This window comes from Chiloscyllium plagiosum, unplaced genomic scaffold, assembly GCF_037043375.1.
Source record: "Chiloscyllium plagiosum isolate Xiang-an unplaced genomic scaffold, Cpla_swu_hap1 HiC_scaffold_29, whole genome shotgun sequence".
NCBI classification, from domain to species: domain Eukaryota; kingdom Metazoa; phylum Chordata; class Chondrichthyes; order Orectolobiformes; family Hemiscylliidae; genus Chiloscyllium; species Chiloscyllium plagiosum.
Window position 1 is genome coordinate 12,178,587 of NW_028270167.1, and position 26,473 is coordinate 12,205,059.

General features: G+C 42.3%; 1 protein-coding gene across 4 annotated transcripts in view; it reads left to right on the top strand.

The window, feature by feature from the left end:
• The window catches only part of sidt2 (SID1 transmembrane family, member 2), a 94,379-nt gene that overhangs the window by 49,331 nt on the left and 18,575 nt on the right, over positions 1 to 26,473 (top strand). Inside the window, exons 11-19 of one of the 4 annotated variants that reach the window (XM_043676618.2) lie at positions 7,175 to 7,252; positions 8,547 to 8,618; positions 10,260 to 10,316; positions 15,131 to 15,246; positions 17,894 to 17,967; positions 19,424 to 19,490; positions 22,268 to 22,341; positions 22,932 to 23,055; positions 26,043 to 26,160. In XM_043676618.2, the coding sequence (XP_043532553.2) occupies positions 7,175 to 7,252; positions 8,547 to 8,618; positions 10,260 to 10,316; positions 15,131 to 15,246; positions 17,894 to 17,967; positions 19,424 to 19,490; positions 22,268 to 22,341; positions 22,932 to 23,055; positions 26,043 to 26,160 (780 nt within the window). The remainder of the gene's footprint in view (positions 1 to 7,174; positions 7,253 to 8,546; positions 8,619 to 10,259; positions 10,317 to 15,130; positions 15,247 to 17,893; positions 17,968 to 19,423; positions 19,491 to 22,267; positions 22,342 to 22,931; positions 23,056 to 26,042; positions 26,161 to 26,473) is intronic. The other 3 variants (XM_087976379.1, XM_043676621.2, XM_043676622.2) reach the window with 3 other exon arrangements.

Here is a 26,473-nt window from a genome sequence, read left to right on the forward strand (position 1 = left end):
ATTCTCTGTTACATTCCTTGTTCTTCCACCCAACGAAAACAAAGAGATAGATGAAATAAATTCTAATCACATTAGAACAGCCCAGAGTAATTTCCGTTTCTGATTTTATGTTGACTGTTAGTGGTTTAAGTGAAATAATGGAGACCATTCTCAGACCAGTACAGTAAAATTGCCCATAATTCTTGACTAATTGACACAAAATTGACCTGTGTTGTCAAATAGGAAGACCAGAGTGAATGGTTCAGGAAATAGAATAAGTCATACTGATGCAATATAAGTACTCTCTCGAGGCTAGAGTTAAAATGCGCTGTTCAGATAATGCAGAAAGAGCTGGATATAGTTGGGACAACTTGTGGTAACATGTGTAGCAAAAAAGATAAACAAAGTTACACTCGCCGGGCTGGCTTTACACAAAGAACAAGATAGCACCCTTATCCAGTTGAATACTGAGCTTTTTTAAAGTTAACTTGTGTTACTTGCTTCATGAGATTTGTAGGTGTATACCCCACAGTAACCCGATGTTAGTATTGACCAGTTACGCTCACACTATTCCTTGCCCTCCTGTTGTACAGTGGAAATGGAGTTAATGTGCTCTCCAGTGTTTTATTTCTCAAAAACATTGTACTGGCAAGAAAGGACACTTTGTGTTCTGACTGCATTTGGTTTTTTCAATGCCATGTTCATGTGTCATGACTAAATGATACCTGGGAGTCTGTCTATGATAATGTAATGAGAGATTGTAGACATTAATAAATCTTCATTGAAATTCCTTGTACACCATTCATGCATTGCATAGACCAATGTCTTCATGAAGGGGATGGGATAACACAATATTACTATTGAACCTCAGAAATGGAAAGGAATATGGGAACCTTAGTAACTTAATGAAACACATTTCTTCCTGGCATTTGCTTATATGCTTATATAGTGTACAGTGTTCATATTTAACAGAGGAATAATTAGGTACAAATGGATGCCAAGACAGATAATGAGACATGAGAAAGGGTGTCCAAAGATTTGGTCAAACAGATCAATTTTAAGGAAGGGAGGAAGATGGAATAGTTCACGAGGACTTGATCTAAGGGGCAACTTTTTCACGCAGAGGGTGGTACGTGTATGGAATGAGCTGCCAGAGGATGTGGTGGAGGCTGGTACAATTGCAACATTTAAGATGCATTTGGATGGGTATATGAATAGGAAGGGTTTGGAGGGATATGGGCCGGGTGCTGGCAGGTGGGACTGGATTGGGTTGGGATATCTGGTCGGCGTGGACAGGTTGGACCGAAGGGTCTGTTTCCATGCTGTACGTCTCTATGACTCTATGACTTCCAGAGAGTGGGTCTAAAGTAGTTAATGACAGAATCATTAATAATGTCAGGGGAGGGAGCACTGAAATTCTCTGTTTTATTGTGTAGTTAGGTCATAGGTCACTGAGTTTTGGGCTTCCCACTATTTTCATTCTAGCTCATGGTATGACTGGACAAGGTAGATCCCAGAATGAAATCTGGTTTGATAAATCATATACTTTCATTATTTTAATTAACATGGTGATCAATCACTGAAATATCGTCACACAAGACTGCAGACATTTTGTAACAACAGAACAAAAAATTACACAAAAGAAGAAGTAAATAAAACACCAAGCTATTTCAATCTATTATATTATGAATATGGTTAACAGTTTGACAACACACAGTTTCAACCTATTCTCGATATTGTCCATTCCATGGACTCCCCAGTTTCTGTCCCGTAAACTATGGAATAATCTTACACAAACACTCAGATATTTTTCTAACCAATTTGTTCAGAGGTGGTTTTACATACAACTAGTACATGTGGGACTTGAACTCAGCCCTCCTGGCTCAGAGGTAGGGACATTACCACTGCACTACACGAGCCCTCACACAAATGCTGTCAAAATTGAAAGTTTCAGCTGTTTATAACTTGTAGATTTTAAACAAACGCTTTTGGGTTTGGGAGTTTCACAATCAAAAATATTGATGTATTGGTGAATCCCCTGAACAGTTTAAAAGAAACTTGTTTCTAAGAGGGAAATGAAACTGTTTCTGACCCCAGTCCGGTCTCCTCCAAATAGCCTTTAACTGTTTCAGCCTCTTGAGTTTTCTAAACTAGAATGAATCCTTGATTATTCAGAACTGAAAACAATCTAATGGCTTCAATATTTAGCCACCCATGTTAAATCAGCACAGTACACACATCCTATCTTGTTAGGGCTCTGGCGGTGCAGTGGTAGTGGCCCTGTCTCAGACCCAGGAAATCTAAATTTAAGTCCCACTTGCTCCAGAGATGTGTAATAATGTCTGTGAACAGGTTGATGGGATACAAAGTTTATTTTCCAACTAACACTGCAGAAAGCACAATTACATGCTCCCTGAACCATATTGGATGAGGACAATGTTCTGGAAGGACTATCTGACCTCGTATTTCTTCTTTATTTCATAGAAGTAGCCAGCACACATATGTCACTATTTTGAAATCCAAACTGTCTATATCACACAACTCTCATCACACCTCAAGTGAAATTATCTCCACTCACATCTATGAGCTAGACACACCCTTATTTGTAGACACCACAATAAGATCAACCCACTTTTTTTCTAGAATATATTGTTTAGTTTGCTTTCAACACCTGACAGAATGGACTTGCCTTGGGTCAAAATCCATTATTGAGCCATTTGAGTGAGGGGTCCCTGGCCCACATCTAACTTGCCTGCTTTGCCAAACATTTTAGGGAAGAATACTCATATATTTGTAAACTGATCCAGATTGTTCTGACAGAACAAAAACAGAAGTTGCTGGAAACACTCAGCAGGTCTGGCAGCATCTTTCAAAAGAAATCAGAGTTAATGTTTCGGGTCGAGTGACTCTTCCTCAGAACTGATGGTAGCCAGGAAAATGTCAGTTTATAGCGAGTTTTGAGAAGATGTGTAGCTCAGTTTGAGGTTCTGAATGTAGGTTTGCTTGCTGAGCTGGAAGGTTCATTTCCAGACGTTTCATCACCCTACTAGATAACATCTTCAGCCTCAACAGTGCTTCACCTGGAGGCCCACTGAAGATGCTACCTAGTAGGGTGACGAAACGTCTGGAAATGAAACTTCCACCTCAGCGAGCAAATCTACATCCAGTGTTAGTTTATATATAGAAGATAGGGTGGAGGGGTGCGTAAGAAGTGAACAATGGGTGAGGATAGAGCCCAAAGGAGTGGATAATGATCTGGCTGGAGGGTGAATAGTTGTTAATGGAGACTGATAGTGGCTAACAATAAGTAAAGTGCATAATGGCAGGCTATGTGTTAATAAGGGCTGTTTTGTGGAGGTTGAGGATAAGGACATGGGAGAGCTCAAGCTGTAAAGTTATTGACCTCAATATTAAGTCCAGGAGGCTGCAGGGTCTCCAAGCATAAAATGAGGTGCTGTTCTTCCAGCTTGCACAGAGCTTCACTGGAGCACTGCATTAAGCCTGAGACAGAGATGTTGACCAGGGCACAGGGTGATGAAGTGGCAGGTGATTCTAAGCTCAGCATCTTTTTTGCAGACAGAATGTAGATGTTCTGTGAAGTGGTCACCCAGTCTACCATTTGTTTCCCCGATGTAGAGGAGACCACGTTGTGAGTAGCAAATGCAGTAGATTAGATTGCCTGAAGTGCAGGTAAAGCACTGCTTCACCTGCAAGGTGTGCTTGAGCCCTTGGATAGTGAGAAGGGAGGAAGGGAATGCACAGGGGAAGGTACAGGGAGGCTGTAGGGGGTTGTTGAGAGTGAAGGAAGAGAGCACCAGAGTCTCCTAAAGGGAATGGTCCTTACAGAAGGCTGACAAGGCATGGGAGGAGAATATGTGTCTGGTGGTAGCATCTTGCTGGAGATGGTGGAAATGGTGGCTAACAATCCTCAGGAATAGGATGCCGGTGGGATGGTAGACGAGGACAAGGGGAACCCTATCGCTGATGCAGGAGGGAAGAGAAACATAAGTGTGGTAGATGGGTCGGACCCAGCTGAGGGTCCTGTCAACAATGGTGCTGGGGAATCCTCGGTTGAGGAAGAAGGTAGACATTTCAGAGGCTCCCTTGTTGAAGTTGCCATCACCAGAGCAAATGTGACAGACATGGGGGAGCTGGGAGAATGGAATAAAGTCTTTCTCGGAAGCAAGGTGTGAGGATGTAGAGTCAAGGTAACTGTGGAAACCGGTAGGTTTGTACTGGATATTGGTAGCCAGCCTATCCCCAGAAATGGAAACAGAGATGTCAAGGAAGGGAAGGGAGAGATCAAAAATGGACCAGGTGGATGTGGAAATTGGAAGCAAAATTGAGAAACTTTTCCAATTCTGGAGGAGAGAGAGAAGCAGCACCGATGATATCATCGATATACCGGAGAAGGAATTGTGGGTGGGAGCTGGAATAGGACTGGAACAAGGAATGTTCCATATATTCCACAAAGAAATGGACTGGACTGGGGCCCATGTGGGTATCCATGACTACCCCGCTGGCCTGAAGAAAATGACAGGAGTTAAAAAAAAAGTTGTTCGTCCATGCGGAGGTCGATGGGGAATGGTTCAGGCCTTTATTCCAGGAAGAAGCGGAGACCATCCTGGTGAGGGACGTACGTGTAAAAGGATTGCACCTCCACGGTTAATGGAAGGTGGCTGCAGCCTGCAAAATGGGAATTTGAAACTGGCGTAAAGTAATGGAATGCTTATTGATTTCTCAGCCTTGCAATCAGACATGGTTAGTTATCTTGTTGTGTCTCTTGTTGCTGAAGCTGTGTGGTCTCGCTATGTCTTTATAATTAGTTTATTGGAAGCATTGAATTAGTTAATGGTGATGATGGGCCTCACATGGACCTGCACATGTTCCTCAATCTGATGTGTCCTTGTAGAAGCTCAATGTCCCATTCACTGGCCAATTTGATCATAAGATAAGAAACTCATTGTCTTAATGCACAGCCAAAGCAGGTCATACGCTAATAGCTAATCCTAGCAATCACAGGGAGTGGGTGGTGTTAGAACTCTTGGAAGGAAGACTGTAAGACAATAAGAAATAACAACAGGAGTCGGCTGTTTGGCCCGTGGGTCTGCTCCACCATTTATTAGGATCATGGCTGATCCAGTATTCCTCATGTCCCCTTCATTGCTGTACAGATTCTGTCTATCTCAACCTTAAGTAAAGGAGGCTTGTGCCCCACACCCCTAAAGTTCTCTGTGGCAAGGAATTCCAAAAGCTCACAGGCCCTCTGAGAGAAGAAAGTCTTCCTCATCTCAACCTTAAATTGATGGCCCTTTATTCTGAGACTGTGCCATCTACTCCGAGACAGGGGAACCGTCCTCTCACTGCAAAACACTGGACCTGAGAAATGTTTGAGAATATATGGACATGGACAGATGAGGAAAGTAGTTCAGACCTTACCAAAAGTATCTATAAATCAGAGACTGGTATATCAGTGAGAAAGATGTATAGGAGCTTTTAGTATGTATGCAAGTTAGCTCGCTGAGCTGGAAGGTTTGTTTTCAGATGTTTCGTCACCATGACTAGGTAACATCATCAGTGAGAGTCTCCAGTGAAGTGCTGGTGGTATGTCCCACCTCTCTCTTTCTAAGTCTTGGTTTCTTAAGATGGGTGATGTCATTTCCAGTTCTTTTTCTCAAGGGGAGGTAGATGGGGTCTAAATCGATGTGTTTATTGAGGGAGTTCTGGTTAGAATGCCATGCCTCTAAGAACTCTCGTGCATGTCTTTGTTTCACCTGTCCAAGGATGTGTGTGTTATCCCAGTCAAAGTAGTGTCCTTCATTGTCTGTATATATCGAAACTAGCAATAATGGGTCGTGTAGTTTGGTGGCGAGTTGGCATTCGTGTGTCCTGGTGGCCAGTTTCCCACTTGTTTGTCCGATGTGGTGTTTTTTACAGTTATTGCATTGTATTTTGTAAGTGACATTAGTTTTGCTGGTAGTATCTAATGGATCTTTTAGGTTCGTTAGTCACTGTTTTTAGTATTTAGTATTAATGAATTACTTTGACGCCTAAGCCTGAAGACAGTTGTTGACTTTGTGTGCCCTCCAGTCGAGCATGAACTCATAGCATGGCATCAAGCCACATACTAAAAGAAAATTGACCTTCACCTGTGAGACTAAACAGGCGTGAATGAACCAGGATCCCATCTCACACCACAACTGAATGTCTCTTTCCAGTGAAGTGACTGGAAAAATGACTTGGCTCAGGTGAAGGGCAAGTTGCTAATTCACTGTCACTAGTTTGTGCCACCAGTGAAGACAATTTCACCACGGGCATCTTTTCAACCTTTAGAGAGAGGAAGCCTTCATGTTATCAGTTTCATTTGCTCATGGGATGTGGGTGTTGCTGGGTAGTCCAATATTTATTGCCCTTCCCAGAGGACAGTTAAGAATCAACCACATTGCTGTGAGTCTGTAATCACATGTAGTAAGTTATATGTTTCTCTTTAGTGACCCAGGGCAGGTGCAGTTGGCCAAGATCACTGTGAGGTATATGATGTTAAACTCGTATAAAACAGTAGCTCAGCCTTAACTAGAATATCATGGCCAGTTCTGGGCACGGTATTTCAGAAAGGCTGGGAAGGCATCAGAGAGGGTGCAGAACAAACAATTGTGAGGATTGTGGAATCATGTAAGTAGGTCAAAAGAAGTAGGAACTTCTCCTTGGGAAAAGAGAAGGATGCAATGAATCATTCCTGAAGAAGGGCTCATGCCCGAAACGTCGATTCTCCTGTTCCTTGGATGCTGCCTGACCTGCTGCGCTTTTCCAGCAACACATTTTCAGCTCTGATCTCCAGCAGCTGCAGTCCTCACTTTCTCCACTGAGTAGTTAGGGACAGATTGTCTCCATTGGTGAACATATTGAGAACCAGAGGGTGCCAATTCAAGGTAATTTGCACAAGGAGTAAAGGTGACATAAAGAAAAACTTTTCACACGCGAATAATTAGGATCTGAAAAGTACTCTGTGAAAATATGGTAGAGGCAGCTTTAGTTAAGGCTTTCACAATGGAATTGCATCATAATCCAAAATTACAGCAAAAAGATGGGACAGTAACACTAGGTGAATTGTTCCTACAGAGGATCAGCAGAGAATGGCCTCCTCTGTGTTATAACCATTCTATGATTTAGTGATTAAAACTGAGTGTCTGTTCAGTTTCAGCTGGTAGTTACACCCCCCAGAGCCCTGATCTCTACACTGGAAGCTCAGCGTGTCAAAGCTATGGCTCCTTTGGTAAGACCAGTGATTAATAACATATTAGAGCTAATGTGAAACATATTGAGAATGCTCCCACAGCATTATTAGATTAGATTACTTGCGTTGTGGAAACAGGCCCTTCGGCCCAACCCGCCCAGACCATTCCCCTACATTTACCCCTTCACCTAACACTACGGGCAACTTAGCATGGCCAATTCACATCTTTAGACTGTGGGAGGAAACCAGAGCAAACCCACGCAGACACAGGGAGAATGTGCAAACTCCACACAGTCCGTCGCCTGAGGCGGGAATTGAACCTGGGTCTCTGGCGCTGTGAGACAGCAGTGCTAATCACTGTGCCACCCACCTATCTCGCTTAATGTCACTGTGATTGGCATGGAGGTTAGATTTGGAATGTGTTCAGTTTTCCGATCACTAAAACGGTTGACTTTCTAATCCTTGCTCCCATTGTCCTGTGCCCATTGGAGCAGATTCTTCAAGAATTGGCAATTTGTTTAAAAATAAAAACCCCATCCTTGAGATGTGGGCTTCATTGGCAAAGCCACCATTTCTTATCCTTCTCAAATGCCCTCAGGATTTGGTAGGTCTCCTTTCTCTCCAAACATGTTCTTAGCTGTGGATTGCTACAACTGAGCACCTTGTTAGGCTAAACTTCAGACAGCAGTTAAGAGTCAACCACGTTGGTGTATGGAATCAGAGTCGCATTTGGGTAAGGATAGAAGATTCCCGTCCCTAAAGTGAACCTGGTTGTTTCATTGTCATTTTTTTTCTGATACTATATCTTGTATTCTGAATTAAATCTCTTAAACGGTCATGGCATGATTTAAATCATATCTGCCGGATGATTACATCGGGCCTCTAAATTACTTGTCCAGTAACTAACACAACCTTATTGTATTTATAACATCCAAGCATTATCTGAAATGCTACCAGTTTCTATTGAGCAACTCCTAATATCTGCTGTATTCTGCTGAAATTGAGTTGTGCAGTGGGTGGATAGCTCTTTGTGACAGCTTCACTGACCTTTTCATCAGGACCCACAAATGCTGGGCTCACTCTGTCCCACTGGTAGATAGTAATTCCTGAATGCTGGTATTCCCTACTCACTGTGACCCAGATTGGGAGAAAGGGGATTAGTTACTGAGGTTAGTTACATGAAGATCACATAATCAGTTTACTATTTTGGTGGGATTAGATAAGAGACTGGGAGAAAGCCTTATGGAATTCAGCATGGAACTGTTGGGTTAAATGGTCTGTATGGTAAATATGTGTGATACTTTATAATTCTTATCTTCCTTGGATTTTGCAGAGAATGGTTCCATTCTTGGATCTGAAGCAATCACAGATAGCATGGAGTCAGATTCCACCTATGGTTACATGGGTAAGGCATTAACTCAGATTGCCATTTATCATCACATCTCAATACACAATCTAGCTCTCAGAGTTTGGGCCAGGATATTTCATTGAGTATTCTTGAAGGGCTGAATGGCCTACTCCTGCTCCTATGATGTTCTTAATTTCCAGGACACTGATGTCAACAAAACTGATCGGAAATAATGGGCCCTTCAAAATGATGTGCTTTCCCATTCTTCGAATACTTTTAGATTAATATTTACAGAAATATTGGAAATATTCTCCAGGAATACGTTCAATTAGAGTTGGCAAGTCCTGATGACATCACGTTGACCATTTCAGCAACTGCAGAGAATGTTGATCAATGAAAAATTCCACCACATCAACTCCGGAGAGCAGGCTGTTGTAATATTCTGTTTATTTCTTTAAATGATGCATTTAATCAGCAGTTTATTCACTACTGAATAGAAACCACTATGGAGCACAAATTGTCCTCTGTATCTGTGACTGTTCCATCACTCCTGAGATAAGTGCATTAGCTCCAGGGCTAGCAGAAATGAGAATATTTGTTCCCCCTGTTCCGTTTTTGATTGAGGAGTTAAATTGACTGACAGGATGGTTTAGATTAGGAAGAAGTGATTAGGACAGGATTAGGAAGAAGTGATTAGGACAGGATTAGGAAGAAGTGATTAGGACAGGATTAGGAAGAAGTGATTAGGACAGGATTAGGAAGAAGTGATTAGGACAGGAGTGGGGAATAGATCTGGCAGCATCTGTGGAGAGAGAAACAGAGTTAACATTTCGAGTCCAGTGTGACCATTATTCAGAAGGGATATATCTCATGGGTTTCAGAAGACAGGTTTGGCGATGTGTGTGGGTGTGTATATGCTAAGCCCTTGGACCAAGGATGGCACTTGCTCACATGAGGGACCTGAGTGTGCAATTTTATTTTAATGGGGAGGCATAGGGTGGTACAGTGGCTCACTTCTGCCTCACAGTGCAAGGGAGCGGGGTCTACACCAGCCTCTGATGACTGTCTGTGTGGAGTTTGCACATTCTCCCTGTGTCTGTGTGGGTTTCTTCTGGGTGCTCTGCCTTCCTCCCACTGTCCGAAGATGTGCAGGATAGATGGATTGGCCGTGGGAAACTGCCATTATCCAGGAATGTGCAGGCTAGATGGTTTAGCCATGGGGAATGCAAGGCTGCAGGCATTGGGTAGGGGTGTTGGGCTGGGCTCTTTGGAGAGCCTGCTTCCACATTGTAGGGATTCTGTGATTATGTTGTACTGTAGCTACCACACACTTGAACTGACCAGGAAATGTACAGTTACCTAATAATCAGAAGGGTTTACAAATTGATAACCAGAGTGTTTGACCATATTATGATTTGCTTTCAGTGGAGATCAAGTCCTAAAATGCTACCTACTGTGCCACAAGATCTTCTATTAGTAATGAGGTAGAGAAGCAGGCGCATTAAGGATTGAGTGTGGAAAGCACATTCAGATCACTGGAGTGTTTTTGTTGGAGTTAATGGAATGTATGAGGAGATTATACTAAAACCAGTTGATCTACAATCATGTTATTGATTTGTCTGGCTCCAAGGATGTGTCTAGGTACTCTCATTCTGATCCACTGTTTAACTTTCCCTAAAACTGCTTTTTACTCAACAGGACAAGACCAATTCAAACAGCAGAACTTCTGTATTCGTCTGAGAGGTTTCGATATTGGTAGTGTTTTTATAAGAACATAAACAGTTCTCTTCTGCAAAAAGAATCACAAGACAATCAATGTACAGTGATGATTTGATCAACATGCCCCTGATTCTTTAATCCCATTGTCATGTTGAAGCACAGACTTAGCAGTTTCACACGACCAATGCTCACACAATTGGCAGTTTTGTTTGGGCGTAATTTATTCAGTAATATCAGTTTGGGGATACGCTTTTGTATCCAACTACGTTTTGCTCTAGGGTTTGAGGCTGGATTAAAATAATGCTGATTAGCTGGACATTGAAAGGGAGGGCTAGGGCAGACTGAAATCCGCCATAGTGCCACGTTTGATTGTTAGCCTTCCCTAGTTCTCTGGAAAGTGCATAGGCAGTGCCCAAGGGCTAAAATATGATGGTCCCCAGAGGTTTACAGATGCTGGTGAGTGACCTCTTCCTGGAAGTGGAATCCGAGTAAAACTCAGTAACTTCAGAAGTGGAGAATTTTTGAATGACAGGAGGAGGTAGTGGATGTAGCTTTGCTCACTGAGCTGCAAGGTTCAATTTCAGATGTTTCGTCACCGTACTAGGTAACCTCATCAGTGAGCCTCCAGGAAAGCACTGGTGGTATGGCCCGCTTTTTATTTATGTGGTTAGGATCAAAGTCAATGTGTTTGTTGATAGAGTTCTGGTTGGAGTGCCATGTTTCTAGGAATTCTACTGTGTGTCTCTGTTTGGATTGTCCTAGGATGGATGTGTTGTCACAGTTGAAGTGGTGTCCTTCCTCATCTGTATGTAAAGATACTAGTGAGAGAGGGTCATGCCTTTTTATGGCTAGTTGATGTTCACGTATCCTGGTGACTAGTTTTCTGCCTGTTGTCCAATGTAGTGTTTGTTACAGTTCTTGCAAAGTATTTTGTAAATGACATTAGTTTTGCTTGTTGTCTGTATAGTGTCTTTCAAATTCATTAGCTGCTGTTTTAGTGTGTTGGTGGGTTTGTGGGCTACCGTGATGCCAAGGAATCCGAGTAGTCTGCCAGTCATTTCTGAGATGTCTTTGATGTAGGGGAGAGTGGCTAGGGTTTCTGGATGCATTTTGTCTGCTTGTTTGGGTTTGTTGCTGAGAAATTGGCGGACTGTGTTCATTGGGTACTCGTTCTTTGTGAATACACTGTTTACGTGATTTTCCTCTGCTCTTCATAGTTCCTCTGTGCTGTAGTGTGTGGTGGCTAATTGAAATAATGTTCTAATGCAGCTTCGTTTGTGGGTGTTGGGATGATTGCTTCTGTAGTTCAATATTTGGTCTGTATGTGTTGTTTTCCTGTAGATGCTGGTTTGAAGTTCCCCATTGGCTGTTCACTCCAGTGCATTTAGGAATGGCAGCTTGTTGTTGGTTTCCTCCTCTTTAGTGAATTTTATGCCAATGAGGGTATTATTGATGGTCTTGAAAGTTTCCTCTAATTTGTTTTGTTTAGTGATGACAAAGGTGTCATCCACGTAGCAAACCTAAAGTTTGGGTTGGATGGTTGGCAGAGCTGTTTGTTCAAGTCTGCATTACTGCCTCTGCTATCGGAGATCACTTGGTGTTTTGTTGGTTTGTTGTTAGGATTTGTTGTTGAAGGTGAAGTGGGTGGTAAGGCATAGGTCCACTAGTTTGATGATATTGTCCTTGCTGATGAAGTTGGTGGTGTTTGGTCTATGTGTCTTTGGTTCTTCTAATAGTGTGGTCAGTGTTTCCCTGGCCAGGTTGATGTTGATGGATGTGAACAGGGCTGTTATGTAGGTATGAGGAGGTAGTGATGGGGTTGGCGGGGAGAAGCTAAAGTAAAAGCCATATGAACTTGTCTGGTGTATGGGTTGGCCTGTGTGATATTGGCTGATTTGGGGGAATACTAATGCATTTAAAATTGAACTTGCTAAGTCTGTGCACCCAATACTGATTGTCATTTCCAATCATTCAGTCACAAAAATGCAATAAACCTTGCAGACCCTTTGCTTTCCTTGGAAACTCACTAAATTGGTGAGGTTATGTTGCTTGAAAATGTGTGGTTGCGGATTATGTAATTATAGCATCAAGGTTTAAGAAGAGAATTCACAAAATCGTTAGCTGCAGTGAAGCAGTCAAATCCCAGGGTAGGAGGTAAAAATGAGGCAGTTACTGCTACCTAAGCAGAACTGCCCATTGGAACTCCTCCCTTATGGGTAGTAATGTTCTTGTGGAAGAACATTACCATAGATGCTATAAACAGGTTTCAAGTGATTGTAAGATTCTGGAGAGTGAAATAGATAAGGAAGATGGTGAGAAACATAAGAACATGAGCTGAGCTTTCATTCCAATGACAAAACACCTTTTTGTGAGCCAGGGCAACTAATATAATTTTCAAAACATTTTCCTTCTCTTTCTCTCACTGTCTGTCTGTGTCTCTCTCTCTCTCTCTCTCTCTCTCTCTGTCTCTCTGTCTCTCTCTCTCTCTCTCTCGCTGTTCCTCTCTCTCTCTCTCTCTGTCTTTCTCTCTCTCTCTCTCTCTCTCTGTCACTCTCTCTCTCTCCCCCCATCTCTCTTTCCCTGACTGTCTGTCTGTCTGTCTCTCGCCCCCACACGACACACTCTCTCTCTCTCTTCACTTTCATGCTGAAGTAAGCCCAACTCCCTTTTAAATTAACAACTGATTTGAGTTGACTGGTCTGATCTATCCAAATGGAATGTCTTATTTGGGCAAATGGGCTCATCATGTTTTTAAAAACCCTTACTTTAAAGGGTTATAAAATCCTGTATTAGAGGTTATAGTCTACCTGATACTATTATAGTGATTTCTGCTGTCTTTCCAAAGATACAGAATATAATGGGATCTTGATCAGATGGGCCAATGGGCTGAGGAGTTTAATTTAGATAAATGTGAGGTGCTTCATTTTGGAAATGTAACTCAGGGCAGGACTTATACACTTAATGGTAAGGTACTGTGGAGTGTTCCTGAACAAAGAGACTTGGAGTGCAGGTTCATAGTTCCTTGGATTCACAGGTAGATAGGATAATGAAGAAGACATACAATATGCTTCCCTTTATTGGTCAGTGCATTGAGTTGGGAGGTGATTTGTGGCTGTATAGGACATTAGTTAGGCCAGTTTTGGAATTCTGCATACAATTTCCATCTCCCTGCTGTAGGAAGGACGTTGTGAAATCTGAAAGGGTTCAAAAAAGACTTACAAAGGTGTTGCCAGGGCTGGAGGGTTTGAGCTCTAGGGAGAAGCTGAGAAGGCTGGGCTACTTTCCATGCAGCTTTGGAGGCAGAGAGATGACTTTATAGGTGTTTATAAAATCATGAGGGGCATGGATAGGCTAAGTACACAAGATCTGTTACCTGGGATGGGGGACTCCAAAACTATAGTTCATAAGTTTAAGGTGAGAGGGGAAATATTTAAAAATGACCTAAAAGACATATTTTTCAGATAAAGGATGGTGTATGTAGGAAATGAGCTGCCAGAGAAAGTGGTAGAGGCCTGTATAATTACAACATTTAAAAGGCGTCTGGATGGGTAGATAAATAGGAAGGGTTTAGAGGGATATGGGCCAAATGCTGGCAAATGGAACTAGATTTGTTTAGGATGTCTGGTCGGCATGGACGAATTAGACCGAACGGTCTGTTTCCGTGCTGTACATCTCTGTGGCTCTATGACGTACTCAATTAGATTTTAAAATTTATCTTGAATAAGTGGCGGCACTCCATAAATGTTTCTATCATGATCTAACCTCTATAGACATTTGAGTTCAAATACAAACTTGAAAGCAATTTCCTTCCAAGGACTATTATTTCTCAACCCTCTCTTCTAGTTAGTGCCTGAATTTAGGTAACCTCAGCTTATTCTATGAAACACATGTGTTACACAGCTAGCCTGTAGTTCACAGTTTAAGGGTATTCAGTCATCAATTTTAAAATGGTCTCTCTATCATCTGTTGGCTAAGAACACATTTTAAAACATGTTGATGAATGATAGTTCTAGGTGGATGATTCAGCAACACATCTTAGTCAGAAGCTTAGTGGAGCTTAGAGCATTAGGTAGCCTCACATTAGTGAAAATCAAATTTTGTTAAACATGGTACTTGTTAACTCATAGTTAACCAGGTTAACATCTGCATAAAAATAGGGCATAAAGAAATCATTCTTGACTAGTGTTGGATTAGAGGAAATTAATGTCTGAGCAGCTTTGACTTTTAATTGTTACTATATTCTCAGGTCAACATGAGAAATGAGGACAATCATATGAATATTAATATATTAGATGTGTGGAATTTGAGCTCCTGTTAACTGATTAAATGGGCTGCACATACTCCTGAATATTAATGTAGGAGTTGTACATTACTTAGAATTGCCTATCTGTTTCTGTGCTGTATGACTCAACGTCTCTGAAAGGATCCCACATTAATCCTCAGATTTATGGTGTGCTGGCTGAACTGTGGAGGTTAATGGGCCTCAGTTCCCTAGTGTGGGGGGGTAGTGATGTGGGCTTAAATTAGTCAGCATTCAAGATCTAGTGTTTGAAGACTCCATGATGGGTGAGAGCAAAATCTGTTTGATGTGATGCCTTCCACAGAACCAGCCAAAAGCCAGTGCCAGGCAGCAAAAGCTGCTGTTAATTTCTGGGACTGGGGCTATCACCTCTCGTGCAACGCAGTCTGAATGACACTGCCTCACCCCCTCGCATTCAGCACTCTTTGGCTCTGGAAAGTGTTTTATTGTCAAAGATCCATGTTCCGTTTTCCCTTGTGAACTGAGTACTTTGAGACTAACCTTGGCTGCATGCTGACCTTTTCGTTAACCCCCCCCTGTCCCTTCACAGAAAGGCCTCTGGATAATGTGACCCGTCCACGTCTCGATTCTCTCAGCTCCATCGAGGAAGATGAGTACGACACCCTGGCAGACATTGATTCCGATAAAAATGTCATCAGAACAAAGGTGTGTGCTTTGAAATTCACCACAAAACATCTATCACTGAAAGTGTTGGTATGTCTTGCCCATACCTTTCACAATTCAGTGGCTTCCTAGGCCACTTCAGAAGAGGGTCAGAATTAACTACATTGATCTGAAGTTAGTGACATGTTTCCTTCCCTAAGTGGAGTTTTTACAGCAACCTGAATATTGTAGCTTTTTCTCCACTGATCATTTCTGATTGACTATCATATAAACTCATACAAGTCTCTAAAGCAGTCAGTTTTGGTGCTAAACAGTGTCCAGTTTACGTCATGTTACCCAGATGGTAAGGTATCTCGCTGTTTCATGCTTCCAGTATGTAGTAGCAATGCCAGGATGCTGCTGTCAAGCCAAGAAAAAGCCTTACCCATCAGACAATGAGGGATGTGGTGTATGAATTGCAGTGCTGGTGTGATGCCAGGTATGTACACTGTGTGTTCCAAAGATTGATGGATCGTACAAATAGCATGTCCTTTCAGCCTTTTGTAACAAGAAAGGTACTGACTATACCCAGCCAGCCTGTGCTTGCAAACTCCCCTGCAATACATTGTCTGACATTAGAATTTGTAATTGGACAACATTTGTTGGATAATCCTGGATGTGTGAGGAAGTAATGCTGACAGCCACTTTAGAATTGCCAGTTAGGCTCACAATGTGAGTCATTTGGCGTGTACCAGAAACTACATACGTTAATATACAGGGCTCTGATCCTTGCAGATAGAAAGAACATTGACACACATGGCACCTGTTTCAACAAAATAGGTGACAGCCATTCACTGTGCAGTCATCAGGGCAATGCCCTGACCGATCAGAGTCAATTTGCCTGTTTTAAAATGTCAACAAAGACTGTCAATCAGTATTAATGGGTGCATTCTCTATGGCAATGCCTCCACCAATCAGAGTCCACTTTATGAAAGTATACATATTGGTTTCCCCTTGAATTTATATTCTTGGAAAATGTTTTGAAGAGTAAAGTTTTTTTTTTTTACTGAGAACAGTTTTTGAGATTTTGTACAGTGTCAAATTGTCATTGAGTGGACTTGAACTAACATTTTGAATATGATTATTAGCTCAGACTTCAGGATTACTAATCTAGTAACATAACCACTATACTATTGGAGCCCTAGTTACTATGCTCACTATAGGTTTAGTTACATTATCTCCTGCTCTTGGCTTTCGCGTCAGTTGTGGTCTGCAATTTACAACATTCTGCTAAACACTGTAATTATGAGCCGTAATATGTAAAAACCATGTGGGGGCAGTGTCGCAGGCCTTAATGCATTGTCTTCCAGAATTATTTAAGGTGAGGTGCAAACCCACTTAAAATTAAAGCATTTATAACCTGAGAAAAGTAAGTGACTTTCATGAAATTCTCATGAGTTGATTAAATACTTTTTGAAGTTTGTTCTCACTTAGGATGTCGGAAACCAATTTGCACATAGCAAGCTCCCACCATTAGCAGCTAACCTGTTTGCTGGCTGAGGGATTAATGTTGCTGTGGCTACTGGTAAAACTCTCACGCTCAATTTCAAAAGAAAGGTGACCTGGGATCAGCTGCCTTCACCTGAGGTGAACCCTCACTTTTAATGTCTTATCTGAAGGACAGCAATTATAACCATGCTCCAAACTGCTCCAGTATCTGGATTGAGGCTTGAACCCATGACTGTCTGAAGCAGGAAGTCTTTCGTTACCTGTTCAGTCTTGGTTGTCATTATTGAATTAATTCTGTGAATTATACTTCCACCACTTCCTGTAGGTTTCTGCTGATTTTCACCAAAGTCTTCTCCTCCAAATCAACCCATCACACACACACATATATATATATACACACACACACACACATATATATATATACACACACACATATATATATATACACACACACACACATAGATATATACACACACACACACACACACACACACTCAGTCACATACACTCACTCACACATATACACACACTCACTCACTCACACATACATACACACATTCTCTCTCTCGCGCGCAAACACACACACACTCTGTCTCTCTCTCACAAGCACTCTCTCTCACACTCACACACTCACTCACACATACTGTCACTCACACGCGCGCGCACACACACACACATATATACATTCTCTCTCACAGACACACACACACACACACAATCCCACACACACACGCATTCTCTCACTCACACACATACACACACACACTCTCTCTCACACACATCCTCTCTCTCTCTCTCCCTCACACACACTCTCTCACACTCACTGTCTCTCACACACACACTCACTCTAGCACACACATACACACACTCACTCTCACTCCCTTACACACAGTCTCTCACACACACATTCTCTCTCTCTCACACACACATCCTTTCTCTCTCTCACACACATATTCTCTCTCACAGGCACACACACAGAGAAAGGAATTAACCGCAAACCAGAAAGGTAAGTGGTGACAGGTCAGAACTGCTTCTAGTTTATAGAATTGGACATTGATTGTACCTCATGGTGCTTGTTTATATTCTTCATATTCTGAGGTGAATACCTGCCACTTATCATTCCCTGGACAATCCTCCAGAAAGGAAAAGAGTAGTAACCCTTTCTTAAATAAAAACTCTTCATTTCTTTCTATATTTGCAGAGGTTTCTGTACGTCTCTGACCTTGCACGGAAGGACAAGCGGGTTCTCAGCAAAAAATATAAAATTTATTTCTGGTTAGTCAAGTTTCTAATATCAGAGATTTGCTGCAAATGTTATGGTTTTTTTTTAAATTGTTCTCCTCCAGTTTTTACACCCCTTCTCTCCCTGAGGCTCTGATACCACCTGGGACATTGTACTGTCTGCCCTGTGACACAAGGTCATGTTGCCATTATTTGAGCAGGCTAATTAACTAGGCTAAATCACCCTTTCTTCATTCCGAGCTCCACAATGCTGCTGCTGCTGCTGCTATTGCAGTTCAGCCTGAGAACTAGCACTGACTTTCACTGTGCAGTGATGATACTAAGTAAACCCTTATACAAAGAATTCATAAAACCAATAATCCATGAAACACATCTGCAGTCTAGAAATAACACAGAGTACTGTGAAAATTGTGTTCTTGTTGATTTCAAGTGAGGTCAGGCTATTAAGAGGTATATAGCTAATAGGACACAGGGTTACATCCAGGTTTGTGCTAATAAATGGCAAGTGACATTAATCTGCACACTTTTAGGCAATAAACCTCTCCCAACAAGAGAATCTTCCTGTCTCTTCTTGACATTCAATGTCATTACATTTATAGAGTCATACAGTTATAAAGCACTGGTCCAACTCATCCGTTCCAACCAGATATCCGAAATTAATCTAGTCCCATTTGCCAGCACTTGGCCCACATCCTCCTAAACCCTTCCTTCATGTACCCATCCAGATGCTTCTAGCTCATTGGGACCAAATGGCCTTTTTCTGCTCTGCATGGTTCTCTTACTCTATGCCCTTCTATACGAAGGATGTTGTGAAACTTGAAAAGATACAGAAAAGATTTATAAGGATGTTGCTGGGACTGGTGGGTTTGAGTTATAGAGAGAGGCTGAAAAGGCTGGGGCTTTTTCCCCTGGAGCATCAGAGACTGAGGAGTGACTTTATAGAGATTTATAAAATCATGAGGGGCATAGATAGGGTGAATAACCAAGATCTTTTTCCTAGGGTCGCGGGGGTCCAAAACTAGAGGGCATACATTTAAGGTGAGAAGAGAAAGATCTAATAACAACCAGCGGGGCAACATTTTCACACCAAGGGCGGTGTACAGAATGAGCTGCCAGAGGAAGCGGTGAGGGTTGGTACAATTACAGCATTTGAAAGACATCTGGATGGGTATATGAAAGGAAGGGTTTAGAGGGATATGGGCCAAATGCTGGTAAGTGGGACAAAATTAATTTAGGATATCTGGTTGGAACGGACGAGTTGGACCAAAGGGTCTGTTTCCGTTTTCTATGATTATGTCAAGGTTTAGTTTCACCAAACATTTCAGGGCACTTGCAAACTTTGAGTATATTTTCGGGATGGATGGATGTAGAAAACCAAGGGCAAACCTCCAATGTGTATGTAACTTGTTTTATTTTTAGCTGAATTTCCAGAGATTGAAGACTGTATTATCTATTCAAGAATTAACTTTGTGATAGTTTCCTTTCTCAGGAATATCGCGACAATAGCAGTTTTCTACGCACTGCCAGTGATTCAACTGGTCATCACATATCAGACGGTAAGAATTGGAATGATTCAGACTGATTTCATACACTGTGAACGTTTATGGTGTGATTCATTGTTTGTGAGTGGTTAACCAGGACAGTTTCGGGATAGACTTTCTAATTAGATTACATTACAGTGTGGAAACAGGCCCTTCAGCCCAACAAGTCCACACCGACCCGCCAAAGCACAACCCACCCAGACCCATTCCCCTACATTTACCCCTTCACCTAACGCTACGGGCAATTTAGCATGGCCAATTCACCTAACCTTCCCATTTTTGGACTGTGGGTGGAAACGGGAACACCCAGAGGAAACCCACGCAGACACGGAGAGAATGTGCAAAATCCACACAGTCAATTGCCTGAGGCGGGAATTGAACCCAGGTCTCTGGTGCTGTGAGGCAGCAGTGCTAACCACTGTGCCACCGTGCCACCCATTGGGGATGTTCACATCCGAGCTGTGTAAGTGGTTAACAAACAGCGGAAAAAAGCACACAGAGAAATCTGGTGTAAGTTCTCAAGGTGCCTGCACCTGAATGGGAAATATATTCATTGAGGAAAGAACAGAACCGAAAGATACTATAGTGTTACAGTTTCAACATTCTTTATCCTTTCATGAGATACGAGCATCTCTGGACAAAGCAACCTTTGTCACCCTTTCCCAAACAGCTGGCATTGAGCTGCCTTCTCGAATCGCTGCAGTCCATGTGGTGTAGGGACACCCTTTTCCAGTGCTGTTAAGGAGGGAATTCCAGGATTTTTACCCAGTGACGGGAAGCGAAGCTGATATATTTCCAAGTCAGGGTGGACTGTGATGTGGAGGGTAGCTTGCAAGTGGTGATGGTCCCATGTATCCGAGTCACCCCTCAGCCTCTGATGCTCCAGGGGAAAAAGCCCCAGCCTTTTCAGCCTCTCCCCATAACTCAAGCCCTCCAGTCCCAGCAACATCCTTCTAAATCTTTTCTGTATCTTTTCAAGTTTCACAACATCCTTCGTATAAAAGGGCATAGAGTGATGCAGAACCTGTGTAGACGGGGTTGTGGATTTAGTAAGTGCTGTCAAAGGAAGCCATCAAAGGTGTCAGGAAAACAGTGATTGAGATTGGACCTCTGTTGGAGGTCAGCTAATCACATTATGAGATATAATTGCTTAATCTCATGTTTCTTCCCCACATACTAAAAAATTATCTTCATTTAATTTACTGCCAAAGAATGGAATCTGAGTAAAGTCTATTGTGATTCAAAGTGAGTGTATTCTGATCACAAATTCATCACTTAGTTGACTGAGCATAGCCTGGTGGTGCCACAAAACAGATACTATTGAAAGTTAGCCCTCTGGTGGCAACAGTCTGACAATGCAGTACTAAAAGTTAGCATTTCAATCTGTACATTTGTGAAACATCAAGTTTACTGTGAAGAAACACAGTTAAGAGATTAGCTTTGGAGATCAGTGTGATTTTTGTTTTAAAGCAAAAAGTTTTAATAGCCAGAATCTTTGAGGATGCAATGAATTGGTTTTGCAGAATTCCACAGCTGATTCTCCAAAGTGGGTTTCCAAATTGGGAATGCAACAACCAGTAACTGGAGTTCCAGCTGAGATCCTCCCAGACTCATTGAAGGAGCAGGAACCAAGAAAATGTGGAATGAAATTGGCTCAGTCCTTGTGGGCCACAGACAGTGCAGACAATCTTAGACTGTGAGACAATGGGGACTGTGCAGATGCTGGAGGAATCAGAGTTGATAAAGGGTGGCACTGGAAAAGGCACGGCAGGTCAGGCAGCTTCCGAGGAGCAAGACAGGCAACATTTCAGGCAGGACGTCCTGCAGAAGGGATCTGCCCGAAACGTTGACTCTCTTTGCTCCTCGGAGCTGCTGTGCCTTTTCCAGCACCACCCTTTGTCAACTCTAATCTTAGACTGTATCTGCCTCATACTTATGGAAAGTTACTGCATTGCCAGTTAGGGTGAGTATGTGAGGAATGGCTAATTTCTATTTGCCATTTGATATCTAAAATTAAAATTTGTTCCGCCCTGACCTACAACATTAACTTGCTGCCAAGTTAGGGCTCACACCCGAAACGTCGATTCTCCTGCTCCTTGGATGCTGCCTGACCTGCTGCGCTTTTCCAGCAACACATTTTCAGCTCATACTGAGTATTAATCCAGTAAGGTCCTGATAGACACTCTTCACACTGCTGCTCATACCAACTATAGATTGTTCAAAATTCCTCCCGCCCTTGTTCTCCCTTACTAACCCTTACCTCGATTCCCAAACGCTGTAACTTATTCTTCTAGCCGTGTCCCTGCTTTCTCTGCCTCTCAACATCTGTCTCTTCCTCCTTCACTGCTTATGTAGAGAGGGCAACACTTCAGCTATCTCATCCCCTCTCTCTAGGACACGCACTCTCAATATCTTCATTCATTCACTGCCTTCAGAAATCTCCTGGAAACCTATGTTCCCCACCTTGCTTTTGGTCAACTCTCCAAATGTCGCTGCTTGTTATTCACACTATCTTACATGAGATATCTTGGGTCAGTTTACTACATTAAGGCTGTTATAGAAATGGAGAAAAGTTGAGTCAAGCAACATTCCACCAATATATGCTAAATTGTCACCCAAATAACTTAGAAACTGCTCAATTGATAAATGACCTCTCCTCATCAGATCCTGTGAAAAGATTGTGAGGCAGAGGAGCTTTCACCATATGCTAAGCATCAAAGAACATCAGTTGACCTAATGTCATTGTCAGCAGGAAGTCACTGACAGATTTATTCATCATTCTTTTCCAACAGGTTTTCAATATCACGGGAAATCAAGACATCTGTTACTACAATTTCATGTGTGCTCATCCTCTTGGGGTCCTCAGGTCAGTGACTATGCTGAAATAATGATGTTAAAGACATAGGTTCTGTGGTGGCAGAACTTAATCTCCCTGGTTGAATCTGCTGTCCCTGATTTTTGTCCTGCTGCATGTCACAGGGAATAGTACCATCTTTATAGAGTGCAATTTGTTATTTTCATTCTCCTGCAATAGACGCCAATGGCAAATTCATCACAGTCTCTATCTATAATTGCCCTTCGGAAAGTGCTGGTAGTTGTTCTTTATTGAACTACACTCCGGTCAATGTGGTGTAGGCACAAGCACAATGCAGCTAGGAAGAGAGTTCCAGACTTTTGATGAAGGAACAGCGATACATTCCCAAAAAGGAACGCAGTGAAATTAGGAAGAGAATTTGGAAATAAAGATAATCCCATGTACCTGTCACCATTGTTATTCTGGATGGTGGTTGCTGAGGGTTTGGGACATCCTGCTGAAGAAATATAAACAATTATGTACGGCACAATCTGATAAAAGATGGTGTTTGGTGGCTTACCCAACACTCTACTGTTTGTCAGTCGCTTTCTTCGTTTAATGCCTGTGTGCTCAGAGTTAATTGTGTGCTTTTCATCCAACAGTGCATTTAACAATATCCTGAGTAACCTTGGATACCTGATGTTGGGTCTTCTGTTCTTGCTGATTGTCTTACAACGTGAGATTCTGCACAAACGGGCCCTAATGCGGAATGACATCTGTGCATTGGTACCAATCTCCTTCCTGGTTTTCTTTAGCTGTCAGGTTTGAATTAATAAGACCATAAGACGTAGGAGCTGATGTTGGCCGTTTGGCCCATTGACTCTGCTCCATCATTCAATCTGATCATGGCTGGTCAGATCATTCTCAACTCCACTTTCCAGCCCTTTCCCCATAACCCTTGTTTTACCTAATGATTGAAAATCTGAGGTTCTCAGCCTTGAGTATTCCAAATGATCTAGACTTGACAGCTATCTGAGATAAAGACTTCCACAGGCACATTCCCCTCTGAGAGGAGGATTTCTATTTCAACTCTGTCCTAAATGGTCAGCCCCTTTCTCTGAGATGATGCCCTCTGGTCCTAGACCTGAGGTCATCTCCCCTGTCAAGTCCCTTATAAGTCTTATGTCATCTTTCTTTCTCCAATGAGCACATCCCAACCTACTCGGCTATCCTCACAAGACCGTCTCTCTATACCCAGGATCAACCTAGTGACCCTTCCCTGGGCTGCCTCCAGTTGACTGACAGAGTTGGTAATGTGCTGGGATAGGGTGGAAAGGGTATTGGTGGTGGTGTTGAGGGCAGGTTTAACGGTTTGAATTTCCCTTAATAACAGCACCTTTAATGTAATAAAACATCCCAAGGCACGTCATAGGATCATTGTAAAACAAAATATTATAGGGTCAGTGGTTAGCGATTTTTCTCCAGCATGCTCTGTTTTCATTTCAGATTTCCAATATTCACAGTATTTGCTTTTATCTTAGCAAACCTTGTTCCCATGTGCCCTTGTTCCACCATTCTCCTGCATTCCTGTTCCCCTGAAATATTAGGTCAGACCAGAGATTGGTCAATGGTTTGAGGGATTACCTTAAAGGAGAAATGCAAGGCAGAGGGGAGGTGGTGCAGATTTTTAATTTCAGAACTTAGTGCCCTGGTAAAAGCATGGACACCAATGGAGTGATTAACATTGAGGGTGTTATAAGTGGTCAGAATGAGAGAAACACAGGTTGTTGGAGCGTTCTGGCCTAGAGGAGATTTTAGCACTAAAGAGGGGAAGGTTCTAGAGACAATTGAAAGCAGGATGAGAATTTTAAAATCAAGACATTGCTTGACGTGGAGAAAATGTACATCAACGAGCATGGGGGTAACGGGGGAATGGGGTTACAAGGATAACACCCGGACCAACCAACCCAACCACCCTGTAGCTCAACATTTCAATTCCCCCTCCCACTCCACCAAGGATATGCAGGTCTTTGGACTCCTCCATCGTCAGACCACAGCGAAACGACGGTTGGAGGAAGAGCGCCTCATCTTCCGGCTAGGAACCCTCCAACCACAAGGGATGAACTCGGATTTCACCAGTTTCCTCATTTCCCCTCCCCCCAGCCTGTCTCAGTCAAATCCATCAAATTCAGCACCGCCTTCCTAACCTGCAATCTTCTTCCCGACCTCTCCGCCCCCACCCCAGTCTGACCTATCACCCTCACCTTGACCTCTTTCCACCTATCACATTTCTGACGTCCCTCCCCCAAGTCCCTCCTCCCTATCTTTTATCTTAGCCTGCTGGACCAACTTTCCTCATTCCTGAAGAAGGGCTAATGCCCGAAACGTCGATTCTCCTGTTCCCTAGATGCTGCCTGACCTGCGTTTTTCCAGCAACACATTTCCATCTCTGATCTCCAGCATCTGCAGACCTCACTTTCTCCTTACAGGGGAACAGGAATGGAGGAGAATGGGGGAACAGGAGCATGGGCGAATAAGGCTTGCTAAGATAAAAGCAAAATACTGTGAATGTTAGAAATCTGAAATTTAAACAAGGCGGGCTGGAGAAAATCAGCAGGTCTGGCAGCCTCTGTGGAAAGAAAAACCAGAGTTAATGTGACATGCACCTCAGCATTTTTCTTTGGAGATCCATGAGACATGGACAACACTCTTTTGGATGATCTAAATTTATAGAGGGTCGAATTTGACACACGAAACAGGAATGTGCTCGAATATTCAAAACTGTAAATAATGGAGGCATGAATAAATAGTCTAGCAAATATTGCAGTGCCTTTTCATCAAGCGAAGTATAAAATGATTTTGATAGTCATCTTAAAAAGATTGTTTAGTACCTGGTTTAAAATAACAGACATAGGTGAGGATGTTGCTTGATTTAATACAACAGAACAAAAGAGCCATCACCTGTTTTGCAGTTTATATAACTCAGAATGTCTCAGAAGCAAGTGAATTACTGTCTTATTTTTCCTACCAGTTGTTTTAATGAGGAACGCAGCAAGAGCTTGTATTTATATGGCTTCTTTAAGGTAATAAAATGCCTCCAGGTTCCTCATAAATGTTATAAAGCAAAATTGAACAATGAACCACATAAGGAGATGCTACAGCAGACAATCAAAAACTTGTTCAAAGAAGTAGGAGTTTCAGAAATGTCTCCAGGAAGGTACTGAGTTGTAGTTGAGGTTTCAAGAATAATTCTAGCGTCTTGGCTGCAAAAGATTTGACCAGCATTGTGGAATGATTAAAATCAAGTAGTCAAGAGGAGTGCAGATATCTCAGAAAACATTTGGGATGAGAGAAAATTGCAGGGCTGATTAGGGGTTTGAATGAAGGGTAGATATTTAAAACTCCTATCAATAGTAAGATGAATGAGCAGTTGGTTTATTTGAGTGTGAAGTGTTGGTGAGGAGACAGTAGAATGGGACTTTTTACATCCATCTCTCTTTGAGATAACAGTGCCACCACTGACAATCATCACTGATAGTCACGAGAGACTTGGCTGTGACGCTTAATTACAACAAATGCCCAATGCGCAGGTTCTCTCCCTTTCTAATGCTGATCTCGCCAACCTAATTTGGTCCTGAGGGAATTGAACCTGATCTCGTTGATCTGATTGACAGTCAGTTATGCGTTTTATTAAGATTAGCAATCACCCAAGCAAATCCACCAGTTAACTAAACACTGAGTAATATTGGACTTGTCTCTGATTGTCTTTGAAGGAATGTGGAATCCCTAAACATTTTGGTTTGTTTTATGCGATGGGGACTGCTCTGATGATGGAAGGGCTACTCAGTGCCTGTTACCATGTTTGTCCAAACTACACTAACTTCCAGTTTGGTGAGTTTACACCCATTTCTAATGTTTCTAAGAATTGACATCTCACCTGGAGTCCAAGGGCAAGCTGTTGGCTCTGGATGTGTGTTCAAGCTTTGCTGATTGTCCATTTAAGAATGATCATAGCTGACTGCTGCACATCTTGAAGTTCAGAAATGATTAGAAAAGTGAATAAACTTGTTTTTAAACATCATCTGGATAACCTGCCATCTCAGCGTATTTTGGTGGGCAAATGGGTTGAAACTGCAATCCAGAACATATGGACTCCGGGAGAGAGATTAAGTGACAGTTCTTTAGAATGACAAAGGCTGAAATG